Source organism: Macrosteles quadrilineatus, unplaced genomic scaffold (genome assembly GCF_028750875.1).
Source record: "Macrosteles quadrilineatus isolate MER2022 unplaced genomic scaffold, UCM_ALF_1.0 Scaffold_7__1_contigs__length_78375512, whole genome shotgun sequence".
Classification (NCBI taxonomy): Eukaryota; Metazoa; Arthropoda; class Insecta; order Hemiptera; family Cicadellidae; genus Macrosteles; species Macrosteles quadrilineatus.
In genome coordinates, this window is record NW_026542600.1 from 46,319,136 (window position 1) to 46,333,948 (window position 14,813).

The 14,813-nt window shown below is 35.2% G+C and overlaps 1 protein-coding gene across 3 annotated transcripts in view; it reads left to right on the top strand.

Moving 5' to 3' along the window:
* Positions 1 to 1,016: 1,016 nt before the first annotated feature.
* The window catches only part of LOC128997995 (leucine-rich repeat-containing protein 40-like), a 48,675-nt gene continuing 34,878 nt past the window's right edge, over positions 1,017 to 14,813 (top strand). The window contains exons 1-3 of one of the 3 annotated variants that reach the window (XM_054423894.1): positions 1,017 to 1,199; positions 9,808 to 9,957; positions 12,458 to 12,661. In XM_054423894.1, the coding sequence (XP_054279869.1) occupies positions 9,841 to 9,957; positions 12,458 to 12,661 (321 nt within the window). In that variant the 5' untranslated portion in view covers positions 1,017 to 1,199; positions 9,808 to 9,840. Of the gene's footprint in view, positions 1,200 to 3,184; positions 3,254 to 9,807; positions 9,958 to 12,457; positions 12,662 to 14,813 lie in introns of those variants that run through there. The other 2 variants (XM_054423895.1, XM_054423896.1) reach the window with 2 other exon arrangements.

Genomic DNA, 14,813 nt, shown 5'->3' on the forward strand with positions numbered 1-14,813 from the left:
ACATAAGCTGAATAATATAACTTCTTGATCAGCATTGTACGTGTTATTAAATTTACAGAAAGTAAATAAAATAAACGTCTTATAACACTTAAAACATATATTTACGCTTACTGTTACTCACAAGACGGTAAATATATGTTTTAAGTGTTATAAGACGTTTCTTTTATTTACTTTCTGAATAATATGCATAATTTAGATTGTGCATTGTAAAGTGGCTATGTCGTTGGGAAATAAATAAATAAATGAATTAGAATAAGAATAGTTTATTTCCATTGACCATGTACAGAAGGAATAACTTATGCTATAATTATTTTAAAATTACTTTTATCATCTCATTCTCAACACTTTTATTGAGTATTCAATGGAATTTTCAAGCGACTAAAAAGAGTGTATATTTGGAAAATGGATGTCACTTGAAGGACGAATATATATATTTCAAGAATTGGAAAAATTACTTAATAAAGTTAAAATGCCATTATTTGTTTTGCTATTTATATGTAAATAGAATAAATACTATTGAGTCAGTATTGAGTATTATCATAGACTAACCAACACGTATTATTGTATGAATTGGTGTGCTTTCATTGCGTCCCTGTATAATCTATCAAGAGATTGGCAATATACTATCAGTTCTTTTCACAAATAACATAAGTTTAGTTGAGACAGTATAATAACCATTTACTAACCATTCAACAGTTTTTTTCAATTACTCTAAACGTAAACGTCCACTGTGTCCCTCTATGGACTACTCCATTTAACCCCTTGATTATTTCAGTCATCGACTACAAATGTCATAAAATGCATAACTACACCATCGTTAACTATCTTAAGCCTATTATTCATAACATATTATAAATATAGTTTACAAACAAATTCTCCCTCAATAGTCAACACAATTTTTCAAAGCTGCATGAAGGAATGCTTTAAAAGCGTACTGACTAGAGCAAATCATCGTCACTTCTTCTCTTTCTGTCTGTATGTTTGTTTGTGTTGTTCTGTCAGACTCCACCACCACTCTCGTCCTTGTCACTAAAATTAAAATTCAATTCACTCTCAGTCGTTATTAAAAGTAAAGTTAAAGTATATTTATTATTAAATAAATACATTTCAATACTGTACTACTAAAATATTATTGAAGACATACGTAAGCTAATGGAAAAGCAATATACGAATATTAGGCCTATGCCTACGTGACAGAGGTTAGTACACTTTTATAATTATTTAACTGGAGTAATAATTTGGAATCAACAGTTTTAACTAGGTGAAGTTGTTTGAAATGTATGTTTGAATGTACTGTTTATTCTAGTTATTTACAATTATTGTAAATAGGTTATTTCAATCAACTGAAATTAGGACCAAAATTATCCCAGGCCCAAAAGGCGATTTTGAGTCCAGCAACAGTTGCCCGACTAAAATGTTCACCATTGTTTTAAATTGGAGTGTGCACACCAAGGAAACAGTCTAGGGACAGTCGCGCAACTGTTGCAACCGATGATCCCGGACCCAATTTGCCAGAGACAGCTCTGCGACTCAATTGTCGCGGGACTGTCGCTCCAGTTGGTACAGTACCTTAACTGAGCTATGCTAATATCGATTGAAACATTCGAATTGAAAATATTGATTAATAATATATATTTTTAAATATATCTATTATAAAATGAAACTGTCAAACCTAACCTAACTAACCAAACAACTTGCTGATAATGAAAAAATTGCAAGAAGGTTTACTAATCGGATTGATAGTTTCAATTGATATTAGCATAGCCCAGTTAAGAAACTGTACCCGCTCCAGGTTTCGTATCCATTGAAACAAGTGTTAGACGCACACACATGCGATATATTGTCGCTGTGTCGCTCAGTCTCCCCCCAGGAATTCAGCTACTCTTGGCCAGAACTGTCTCTAGTGTTTGCTCTCTTTTTGTTGTGTGAAGTTTTTTGAAAGTTACTTAAATATGAGTGTCCGTGATGAGGATGTCGAACAATTAATTGATGAAGTTGAGAAGAGGCCGCCTTTATATTTATAGTCATTGAAAGACTATTCGGATTTTAATTTGAAGAAGATGTTGAGGGATGAAGTGTCCTTGGCAGTTACTAAAGATTGGAACAACCCAACACAAGAGGATAAAATCAAACAGCAGATTGTGAAGTACACAGCAAACTTTTACTATTGAGTCACTGAATTCAACTCCTTCATCGATAGGTCGAAAGAAAATGCGCCATTTACTAGCTTAAATTCGGAAAGTACATTCCACCATTCTTCGTGCTCGACAGTGCCTGTAGTTGAATACTTGTTTCACGACTAAAACTTGCCTGTGTGCGCACTCCAGCTCAGCTGTCGCTAGACTTCAGAGTCTCCGAGTGGGTTGCGCAACAGTCCCCCAATTAGTTGGGCAACTGTTGCTAAACTCAAAGTCGCCTGTGTGTGCCTGGACTTAGGCAATTTGTATATATTAATAATTAAATATAATAGCCCTATAGCATATGTAAACAAATTAGCCTTAATGCAAAGGTCTCTTTTAGCCAATGCTAACAGCTATCATCCTTGGCCTTGGCAATAAAAATATATAAGTTTACGTGCAAGGTGTAAGCTATTAGGGCAATCTCGTTCAGTAGAATTAGGGCCTATGAATTCAGTAGTCAAAGATGAGTAATAGATTTATGAGTCAAGTCTAGTTAACAAAAAACGTGGCAGCTTCGGGCTTTTTCGAGTCAAGTATTTTAATGGATGAAGTGACATGCGTGATTGCTTCAAGTATCAAAATTAAGTTTCCCAAACCGAAATAGGTACTTCATGGTGGCTATATTACAATTTAAAATACATTTCAAGCTAGTTTCTATTAGAATTAATTAATAGAGGCCTACTTCTAGGCCTCCACTTGCAGGCACTGCAGGAATAATAAGTTACTGCATTTATAAGTTACCTGGCGTGCCCTTCAGTTATGAGCTTTATTTTAAATATATTTTATCATGTAAGTTACCTTATTAAACCAACACCTTGAAATTTATATCTAATTTATTTACTGTACAATTTTCATTTATACCGCGATGCAATTTTCATTTTATGTTCTAAAACCTCTATGTTCTGTCATGCAGGTGTTATGAATTTAGTCTTCCCTAGTAAGTTAGAATGAGAGGTCACTTTTTGATTCTTACCATTTACCACGTAGTCCTCGCCACAATCTTCGGATCGGGGAGTCGTCAGATTTCTTCCCTCTTGGAGGGGTCTTGAAGAAGTTGCTCATTTGAGGTGTTGGTATGTGTGCTGTTCTATGTAATCTGTGGTTTTGTAATATGGCCTGTTTATTAAGTATTCTTTGAGTTTTTTTTGTGAAGCTGTTGATTGTGGTTGTTGATTTTATATGTTCTGGTAATAAATTATAATAATATGTACCTGAGTTGATGGGTGTATTGCTGGTTTTTTGTAGTCGGTGTTGCTTTGTGTTAATGTTGTGTTTGTTTCGGGTGTTGTAGGTGTGTATGTCTGATTGTGGGGTGAGGGATGATTTTTTGGCTAGGAGTATTGTGTCAAATATATACTGGGAGGTTATTGTTAGGATTTTGAGTTTGATGAAGAGGGGTTTGCAGTGTTCTAGGTAGTGGAGTCTCAGGATTGCCCGGATTGTACTCTTTTGTATGGTTAAGATCTTTTCAATGTTACTAGTGCTTGCTGATCCCCAGGCTGTGATACCATATTTTATGTGGGAATGAAAAAGCGAATGGTAGGCCATTATAGCTACCTACGTCTTCATTCGTGAGTGTGCAGATTCTTTTTATCACATGCCTTGCAGTTGACAGTTTTTTTTTTATAGGTATTTTATGTGATCTTCCCAGTTGAGGTGTTTATCGACAATTATGCCAAGGAATTTTGTGGAGTTGGTCGTTGGAATTTTCAGTTGTTCCAGTCCTCTTCTAATCTGTTGTTGTTGTTGGGTGTGAATTTTATGTGGGTCGTCTTGTTTTTATTTATACTCAGGTTTATTGTGTTGCAGTATGCGGTGGCCTTATTAAGAGTTTCATTGATGATATCGGTGTTATCTGTTGTTCGGTCAATGGGAAGTATGATTGTCGTGTCATCTGCGAAGAGTATGTATCTGAGTTGTTGTCCAATTTCTTGTCCAATTTCTTCCGGGAGGTTATTTATATATACTGTAAAAAATAGTGGGCCTAAAATTGATCCTTGAGGCGCCTCTGGTGGTTGTTCTTAATGAAGATTTTGTGTTGATTAAGTTGTTATTAATCTGTTGTTCCAATTCTACATATTGTTGTCTATTGCTGAGATAACTTTTTATCAAATCAAGCGCTTTGTCGTTGATATTGTATTGCTGAAGTTTTAGTAGCAATGTATTCCAGTTGATTGTGTCAAATGCTTTTTGTAAGTCTAAAAAGATGCCTGATGCACACTCTTTTCCCTCCCAGATGTTGGTTATATCCTCGCAGAGTTGTGATATAGCTGTTGTTGTGGTACGCCCCTTTCTGAATCCGTGTTGAAATAGTGTTAGTATATTGTTTTTTTCAAAATGTTCAATGAGTTGATTGTAGATTGCACGTTCATGTAGCTTGGAGATGGTGGGGAGATTGGAGATGGGTCTGTAGTTAGATGGATCTTGTTTGCTGCCTTTTTTGTGTTTAGGGAAGATTTTGGCTATTTTTAGTTTACTGGGTATTATTGATTTTTGCAATGATGAGTTTATGATGTGGTGAATGGGTTCTATTAGTTCTTCTTGGCAGTAAGTAACCATTTTTCCTGTAATTTCATCAAATCCCGATGGGTTTTTTGGGTTTAGGCGTTTAAACAAATCTTCGAGTTCTCGCCTGGTTATGGGCTCAAATGCTGTCAAGGTTGGAATATGGTGTTTCTTGCAGTTGTTTTCCTCCATAAGTTCTATTACGGGTAGGTCTGAGTGTAGGAATATTTTGTTGAATATGTTGCTGATATGATATGTGTTAGTTATTGATTTTTCGTTATGTAAGAGGCTTATGTTATCTAATTGCTATGTGCGTTTCTCTCATCATTGATTACCTTCCAGATTTCTTTATTTTTGTCGCTGGCTTCCTTTATTTTGTCTGCTGTGTGTTTTGAGCGTTTCGTTTGTATGTCCCTGTCATAAGTTTGTTTTATTTCCAAGTAAGTTTTTTTATCTTCAACTTTTCCTGTTAGGTTGTATTTCTGTTGCGCCTCTTGAAGATTTGCTCTTAGGCTTGGTGTTTCATCGTCCCAGAATATCCTTTTACTTGAGATTTTGTGTCGTTTTTGAACTTTTGGCATTGTTTCATTCATTTTTGAAGTTATGATGTCAATAAAATTTGCATATTTCGCTTCTACTGAGGTTGGTTTATATACATTGGTCCAATCAGTTGTTTTTAGTTGCATTTTGAGATGATCAAGGTTTTCCTTTGAGAAGTTTCTTGCATTTTTGTAGATAAATTTTTGGTGGATAGGTTTATTGTTGATTGTACATAAGAGATAGTGGTGGTCGGAGATGGTATTTTCAAGTGCTTGTACTTCTAGATAATTTATTTTTATATTAGTCTAGCATCCATCTATGCTTGTGACTGTGGTGGGGGTTTTGCGAGTAACCGGTATTTGTCTGATATGGCATCCATGTTGGGTTAGTAGGTTCTCTAGGTATATTATGCTTCGGTCTTCTGGTTTTAGGATGTTGAAATTTGTATCGCCAAGGATAATTATTTTATTTGATGCTGTGTTTTGACTTTTGAGTAGGCTAGATGGCCTAATTTTTCAAGGAATGTGTCTTCTGTATTGGGGCTTGGTGATCTGTAGGTTCCAATTAGTATTATATTTTGTTTTTTAATTTTTATTTTAACTGCAATTGTTTCAAAATCAAGTTCTGTAGGATGATATGGTTCATGTAGTGTTAGTTCTTCTATTACAGTTTTTAGGCTCGCTTTCTTGTATAGAGCTATACCTCCCCACATATGTGCCGTTCTACAGAAGTTAGTTTGTAGTGTACCTATATCCTTGAATGTTGGTGTTTAATAGGTCTTCATGTTTAAGGCCATGCTCTGAGAGTATTAGTAAGTCGGGGTTATGTTTATCTATTTCAACGTGAAGTCCGTCTATCTTGTTCTGTAGTCCTCGTTGGATGTTTAAGTGGAAAATTTGGAGTGATTTATTTGTGTGATTTATTTGCTGTATGTTTATCTTTGCTGTTAGGCCTATTTGTTTTGTTGGAGCTACCTTGTTGTTTCTGTTCTGGTTGTTTGGTTATGCTATTTGCGGTTGCGAGGCTAGGTTGCAGTTTGGGTTGTTCATGTTCTCTTCGCTAGGTTTGGGTGGATTGTCGATGATTTGGATTTTTAACGCAGTAGCGATTTGTGAGGCGAGTATTTTTGTTCCTTCTTGGCTGAGATGTACCCCATCCCAACATAAATGGTTATGAATTAGTATTTTAGTGTTATCTATGTATTTTATCATGAGCTGAGTGCACATAAATTCAAGTGCTTTGTTGGTTTCGTCAATGAAGCGCCTACTACAGTCTTCCCTGAATGATATTGAAGTCACATGCCAATTTGTGCCTGGAAATATTTTTTTGTTCGCCTCAATAGTCAGCCATAGAGGTCTCATGACATGGTTGGGTGTTTTGGACGTTGAGACATTATTTGAGCCTATATTAAGAATGACGGGTAATGTGAGTTGGTTTGCAAGGAATTTGCTTACATCTTGTATCCTGCCATCTGGCATTGTTTTTACAAGTGTCTGAGGTTGTTCTGGGCGGTTTAGATGTCTGTCAATATTTTTTATTAGAGAATCTCCTATAAGTAGGGGAAGGCTTGGTCCTGTATTGTTCTGTGTTAAGCGAGGTTTTGTAGGCTCTCCACTCGTGGCACTGACATCAGCTTTGTGGGTGGATGGTCCGTTATTTGTGAGATATTTGTTGGGACTTTGTTTGTCTGTGTGGCTATTGTTTCGATTTTTTTCAGAATGTCCAGTTGTTGTGTTGCCTTTGTGTTCAATATCTACTGAAGCGTCCAGCCTATTGTTGTCCGTGTTCTTTTGACTGAATTCACATACAATAGTTTTGAGTTTGAATATGAGTTCCATATTTTTACTACTATTTCTGAAAGTCTGTTGTTTTCCTGTTTCTGTATATTAACTTCTTCTTTTAGGTCTTTTATATAATTTAGTAGTATCTTAATTATCTGTTTCTTGTATTATTAAAGCGTTGTACTGGTCCTCACTTACATGAATGCAGTGTATGTGGTACCATGTATCGTCATTACAGTCAGATGCTAGTGCTTTGTCGTCATTATCTATTTTTACATTGTGCAAATTCCACAGTAGAATGAGTCTATTTCTAATTGTTCAGGTTTAGTTTCATCTTGAGTATTGCCTTCCTCATGTTGGTCTTTGTCATTTTTCTCTAATCTATTTTTTTGTTCTCACTTGTTTTGTCATTCTGCTTATTAAGCCTTTTTTTGTATTCCTCTTCTTCTCTATCAAAACACAGGGCTGCTTTATTAGGGAGATTTAAGTTTGTTAAGGGTGCAACGAAGGGGAAAAGACGGGGACGCAATTATATCTTTGGCCCATAGTGTGTCACATGCAAACCACTGACCTTTTGAAACTCTGTTAAATTAGCTTAACACCTTTTGAGTCCTGGGAAATGCAAGTTAATAAAAGTTATTTCAAAATTATGCCTAATCATTGATGTTTTTGAGCATGGTTTCGTTCATCCTATAAAAAATATATAGAACTGAAAGGGTTTGAGTTTGTAACCAATAATTATACGCTTCTCAGTTGTTATTTCCGGTACCTTGGCTCCAATGCTGTAGGGCATAGGCCCTTGTCGTGTACGGTAATTGATTAAGCAGCCCTTAGCCCTATGTGGATCTTGATGATAGCTATTTATTGTGTTGAAAACGTTGCTAATTTAAAATTTTTATAAATATTTTGGCCTATTTTACTTGCTCATTGAACTCAAATATTTGTACTAAAACAACTAGTGTTCTGACGTCTGTCTTAGTCTCACAAAATCATTGTGGACTCAATTTCCTGAAGTTTTTCTTGCAGTGCTATTTCTGTTGTGAAGTACGACTCATCTTTAAAGCCATTTAAAAATAACGGTAACCTACTGTCGGCTTAATTTTTTAGAACCAAGACATGCTTATTAAAACAAGCCTATCTCATGAGAAACCAGATTACAAGGCCCTAATTGCTGATCACCTTTACCTCCTTCCCCACTAAAAACCGCTTTGATTGGATAAGTTAAGCTGCGTCCATATTATTAAACTGTTCACGGGCCACCTCCTATAGCATAATGGCATTTAGTTTTTTTTAATCTTACTATACTATTGTTAATATTACAGTGGAACCTCCTTTATTCCACTCCTTTATTATCACTTTTGATAAGTTATGTGATCAAGTATTTGCCCATCCTGCCAATTAGCACATCAGCATTTTCAGTTTTTTCTCTGTTACAATAAGCAGAAATGTGCAGTTTTCATCTTTGCAGTTAACTATTCAACCCTTTCTGACCATCGTTTGGTCCTGTAGTTGATAGACGGTTGAAATGTGTAATACCACTTCCATTTTCTGATCTTACAAATGCCACATTTAGCCTCTAAATTCCCAAGTCCCTTCTTAGTAGGGAAAAGTTGGGTTCTTTAAAAACATAAAAGCCGGTTTTCATAGATTCTAAATTCGGCTGTGTTTGCTGGCACCTACTGAACACTAAGGGTCAAGCACAGACATTTTCCTAGCGGAGTGCAAAGAAAACGCTCAGTGCATAAAAGACTCGCACTACATTCTAGATCCTGTTGGCTGCCGAACTTAGTACCTAGTAAAACTGCATTAACTTTTCCTTCTTCATCAATTCATAGATTTTTTGGAATTCTTTTTAGGTTCATAAGAAAATTTCATTTAATCTGTTTTGTATTTTGAACTAAATTACGGTACGTAACCTACCTATGACAGTTAAGGAGGGCTAATTAGGCGCAAACCAATGATCTGCAGTCCTGGGCTGTGCAAAAAACAAATAATCTCATAAGGTTGACACATTTTCTGTTTATTAATTAATTAAAGTCTGCTCTATGTAATATTGTGTTACATTCTACGTTAGGCTTATATTGTATGTACTTGGTTGGATGCTACATAAGACATATATTTGTCACTTTTACATTATACAAATTATTAAATATACAAAAGTTACAGACCATGGCAAGAGATTAAAATTTGAGGGTAATAAATTAAAATTCACGCATCTTATATCTAAATCACAATTAACATCCTATTTCGAATAGTTTTCATTAACTTATCAGACATGAAACAAAAATCATCGATAGGATAGAGTGGGTTGTTTACTAAAAATAAAAGCAGTCTTTTTTTTAAATTCTTAAAATCCAAATCTGTCACAGCCAATGACAATTTGTTGAAGAGCCTGATACCCATAACAACATGTCCTGATCTCGTTTTTTCCAACCGGACCTGAGGTAGATAATTTTTTTTGCAGTTCCTAGTACTAATGCCATGGACTTCATTTCTCATTTTATATCTAAAGCTATTCTTAAAAGTAAACAATAATAATTGATAAATATATAAGTTAATGATGGTCAATATTTTTAAATCAATAAAAAGGGGTTTACAGTGTGCTTCAGTGTGAATTTTAGGAGAACTACCACAGTAAAGTAAACCATATGAAGCAATTGACTGAAATAACACAAAATATGCAGATTTTACATAATTAAAAGGAACATAGTGCACTAATCTAGATTCCCTAGTACATCTGCCTAAGATTCTTTAACTAACCGTGCACATACCAGTACTGTTAACAACTTTTTTTGTTTCAGTTAAAAAAATGCATTGATTTGAACCCAGAAAAGATGACAGAAGCTGTATGGTCTCAATATAATGATTTACAGAAAATAGATCTATCTCATAAAGCTATAAGTGTCTTGACTCCTGGAATTTCAGAATGTGAGGGTGTTGAAACTCTGTATGTAAGTATTAGGTTAGGTTAGGTTCCTTAAAATGAGTGAATTAATTTTTAACTATGATTGACTCTCTCCCTTGACCACTAATCATGAATACTAGACAAAGAAGCCTACTATTAATAATAGGCCTATGTAGAGCAACAATCATTTAACAGGCGTAAGCACAGAAAACGTACTACTATAACCCAGAATGCCAACCGCATAGTAAAAAGCATTAAGCGGTTTGAGAGAGCTTTGCCTGTCAATCCGTAGGCAGCGCCACCAGCGTTGCCATGACAGGCAAAGCTCTCTCAAACCGCTTAATGCTTTTTACTATGCGGTTGGCATTCTGGGTTATAGTAGTACGTTTTCTGTGGCGTAAGTCAAATCTAATCAGACATTTTTATCATTAGGCCTACTATTTTTATAGAATATACTATAAACCCAAGTTTTTAGGCTACCTTACTCTAGCTAAACAAAAAATTAACTACAGTAGAACCCTTCATATCCGGCCAATGGAGCCGAGTCAAATTTAATCTATACCTAATAATAATGTGTAATCATACAAAAATTTAGTCAAAAGCAGTGTCTAAGTAACATACATACACAATACATGATGTCTCAGTCCGTAGTCCTTTGCTGTAAGGAATTGGACAGGTCAGGGTTATTACAAAGAATAACCAAACTTTAACTAGTTTTTGTCACCGTTAAGGTAACTGTCTGTCATGGAAATTTGAACTCCACTAGATATAGCCTATTTAATTCTAATTTGAATTTTTTAAAGCTCTGAATTTCCAGTATTTTTTCCAGTAACTTAAGGCATGGTAAAATTTTTATTCCATTGTAATCTGGTTTCAGGTTTCATTGGTTGTAACCTGAGTCCCTTTTGGGATTGTTATTTAGAAGGTTTCTAAAACCAACAGAAACTTTATTTAGAAGTTAAAAAGTGGTTCAGTAACAATATTAAAATGACTCACAATAAGTTGGCCTTGAAGATCATCAGGTCTTAAAATAGTATCTACGTTATAGTTGTGGAAAAAAACATTTTGATATTGGCTTCCTAGTGGCCAAATAAAACCAGTAAAACCAAGGCCGGATATTAGGGTTCTATTCTACTGAAAAAACAAATACGAAAACCCCTAGAACAATGGACGCAGAAGTTTAGGACACCATTGAAAGATTTCAATGTTTGTAGCCTTTGGTACGGTTGGTGTTTTTGATTTTATTTTTAAATACCGTACTACAGTTTTGTATTTTAACATTGTGTATGCAACAATGCCCATCCTCAGTAGTAACAAACATGTCTTTATTAAACCTCAACTGTCAACATAGACTTCCTATTAAATATTAACTGCTTTCATAGGCCTCATGGTGTCAAATCTTTTACTTCACCATGCTGTACAGGTATTGAAATTCTTCTTGTAATATAGTTCTGACTTAGCAGCCGAGAACACTACAACTGAGATCTTGTTGTTGGTTCAAACCATTATCTCATTCATTGCAAACTAAAAAAATAATAACTTTTAAGATTGAAAAGATTATAAAAACCGTCCATTTAACAATTAGAGCTATTTTAGTTGGAAATGTTATAGGCCTACCTAAAGTAGCAAGAACACATGTTGCAGTTCCTGAAATTTACTTAATTACCACACATCAGAAAGTGAAGCTATTTGGTGTTATTTTAGCGAATTTCCCATATAGGGAATAAGCTATTACCGTAGGTCTCATGGTAAGACCTGGACCTGGGACCGATTTACTTTTGCGTTTTGAGGTCCCCAGAGGCCAAAAACACCATCCGTTCAAATTCATTTATATATATTTATATATGTCCGTTAGCACAATAACTCAAACAAAAATGATCCTATTTTAATGAACTTTGTTATAAACGTGTAAACCTACATTTATTCTAACGAGTTCGCGAACCAGCAAGATCGGACCATGGGAACGGGGGTTTTATGGTGTAAAAATGGGATTTTCCCATTTTTGACCCTACAAACATAAAATTTAGGAATTTCTTTCCCAACCATTTTGAAGAGCTTAAAAAAGAAATAATTAGTATATTGAGGCATTGTTGTATGCCTAGTGGTTTGGGAGAAAATTAAAAAACGTAAATTTAAAATTCCCATGTTATTCTAATGAAGAAAATGAAAACTGTTGGTAGGAAATACTTGTTTATAGATATATGTTGATAAAATTTGGCAAATTTATTTATTTCATCCTATTCTATTGACGTTTAAAAAACACTATTTACCTTCCCCGTAGTAGCAAACCTAAGCACTTGTTAAATCGAATGTTATTTGAATTGGGAATAAATATGTCTTATTTATGGAAATATTTTAGTAAAAATGTAATCAGACAAGTTGAAATTCGCTTAGTCTGCAGGTTTGTTGCGGCGGGGGTATTTCAGTTTTGAATACAGCTTTTATGTATCTTGCCTAAAAACTAAAGCTTTAAAATTGAAACCAAATGCTAACTAGTAAAATTTAACTTTTGTGTCGTTGATTATTAACAATTGATATTTTTCCAGTTACAGAGTAATTCACTCACCGATCTGCCAGCCGATGTGGGTGACCTGAGGTGTCTGAAAGTTCTGAACCTGAACAATAATTCATTAACTTCCATACCTTCATGTATTTTCAAACTGCATATGCTTACGGAATTAACAGCAAAAAACAATTGTATCACAAGTGTTAACAAAGATGTTGGAAATCTGTGTGATCTAAACATTTTGGTCAGTTGTTTGCTTTAGCTATCTAACTAACTTAAATATTCTAATATGTTGCTTAGCCTAAACTTAGATAACCTTAGATTCTCGCTTATGTCACTTACAAAGTCTTTTGTGTTTAAGACTTTAAAAATTGCTTTAAGATTAAAATAAATAATGGCTTTTTCAGCAGGACATATAAATACTGTATATACATTTGTGAGTTACAGCATACAAAAACAGCAACATTTATTTAAGAAAATATATTTTATTAGCAAAGAAATTGTATAAAAGTGAATTTAAGCACATAGGTTAAAAGCTAATTCTTACCTTTACCTGTATTATAATCAGGGCTGTACCCAGCTTTGGCAGGCCCTAGTACAAATATTATACTGCCCCCCCCCCCCCCTTGAAGTATATGTTTGGCGGGGGCCGGTAAAATTGTCTGAAAAAACTGGTTTGAGTACGGTCCTGTTTATATTTCCTAGCACTTTATAGAGAAAAGGCTGGAAATTATTATGACATGGCATGTTTTGGCTGAGTGAAAAATTAATTCATTGTATATTGTATTTCTATAGTCTAATATAATAAAAATAGCTGTAGCTTAAATTATAGTAGTCTACACCAGAGATTCACTAAATCCGAACTCCCGACCAAACCACCTACTGCAGAGAGAGTGTTACTGTATTTAAATTGAATATATACCTACGGTATGTGATCTAAAATAGTAACCTGGGTGTCCATCCGACCAAGAAACCGACAAACCTGCACATCTGGCTAATCTGAGCGATTAAGTATTCCGATTGATTAGGTACGGTAGAACAGGGTACAGTTCCAATTAGTGAAACTTTTGTGTATGATTTTGTTTTTGCTTACAACATTTTAATTTGGACAAACCTTAAATAATCCATAAATACTGAGGTTTTGCTGTGTTTAAAACCACAATACAAAATATCGGTGTAGGCCTACTCAGTTTTATCACGCATCATAAAATTGCCTACCTAAAATATTTCTAGCTGGGAAGCATTTTTGAGCTTGAAAAATTCTAAATTCATAAAATGATATCAAATATAACTATGCTGCGTAGTAGTAGAATAAAATGTTCTGACTTGAACTATTGTTAGCAATAAACATTTTTGACACAAATCTCAAGCGGCCCAAACACAGTCAGTTTAACTACATAGTTTATTGCCTGTAATGTCTGAACAATAAATCCACATTCCTGCAAATTTTCAAGCAGTGGCTACACTTCTCAGATTCGGTCTGGTCCGGTCCTTCCAAATGCGGAACAATGTATTTAAATGGAGGTGGCTACATTTCTCCGGTCCACTCTGGTTCAGCACCGAACAATACTCCAACATCCGAACAATGGGAGCATTCATCTGCATTTGGTGGAGGCAGACCGGAGCGTATGTGACAAGTGTAGCTCCATACTTCTGGAACTCGGGTGAGGATCGGGGATGTTCTGTGAGCGCTCTGACCATTTCTGAAGTCACGTGATTACTACCTCGTGTAGGAGTGGAATCATAGAACGTGTGTGTACTTTCGAACACACGAAAGTTAGTCTGACTGGACCGGACCAAAACTAATCGAATCAGACAAATCTTCAGGCGGGCTACAGACCTGTGCAAATGCAAAAAAAGAATACCTTTCTGGCCTATATTGAAGGATATAGAAATCTCCTGATATTGGTATATTCAACTGCTATCAATTCAATTATTTAAGACAGCTATACACACTATTGGTGCATATTTGAATCTGAATATGAGAGCACAGATTATCTGTGTAGTAGTCTGTCACTAACTAAGACTAGCTGTTTCATAGTTAGAGCGGTTTCATTTATTAAAATCCCAATGGTTAAGGTCAGGGGAGCAAGCTGGTCAAGCCGAATCACCAATGGATTTTATCTAAGTGATAAAGCCGCAACCCCTAGGTCTAGCCTGAAGTAATGTGAAAAACTATCCCAGGCTCGTGCCTAGCGTCTTAGGGCAAAAAACGGTCAGCTGGGCACAGTTTCGAACCATCTAAAAGCTAATAGCATTTTTCAGGGTTGAGCCAGTGACCTTTTGATCCCTAGAGTAGCACTATAACCACTTCTACATAATATTATGCAATTTGTGATAGTGGAGTTAAAAAAGTAAACGACCTTCATCCTGCTAACCGTTGAATGAGCTAAAGA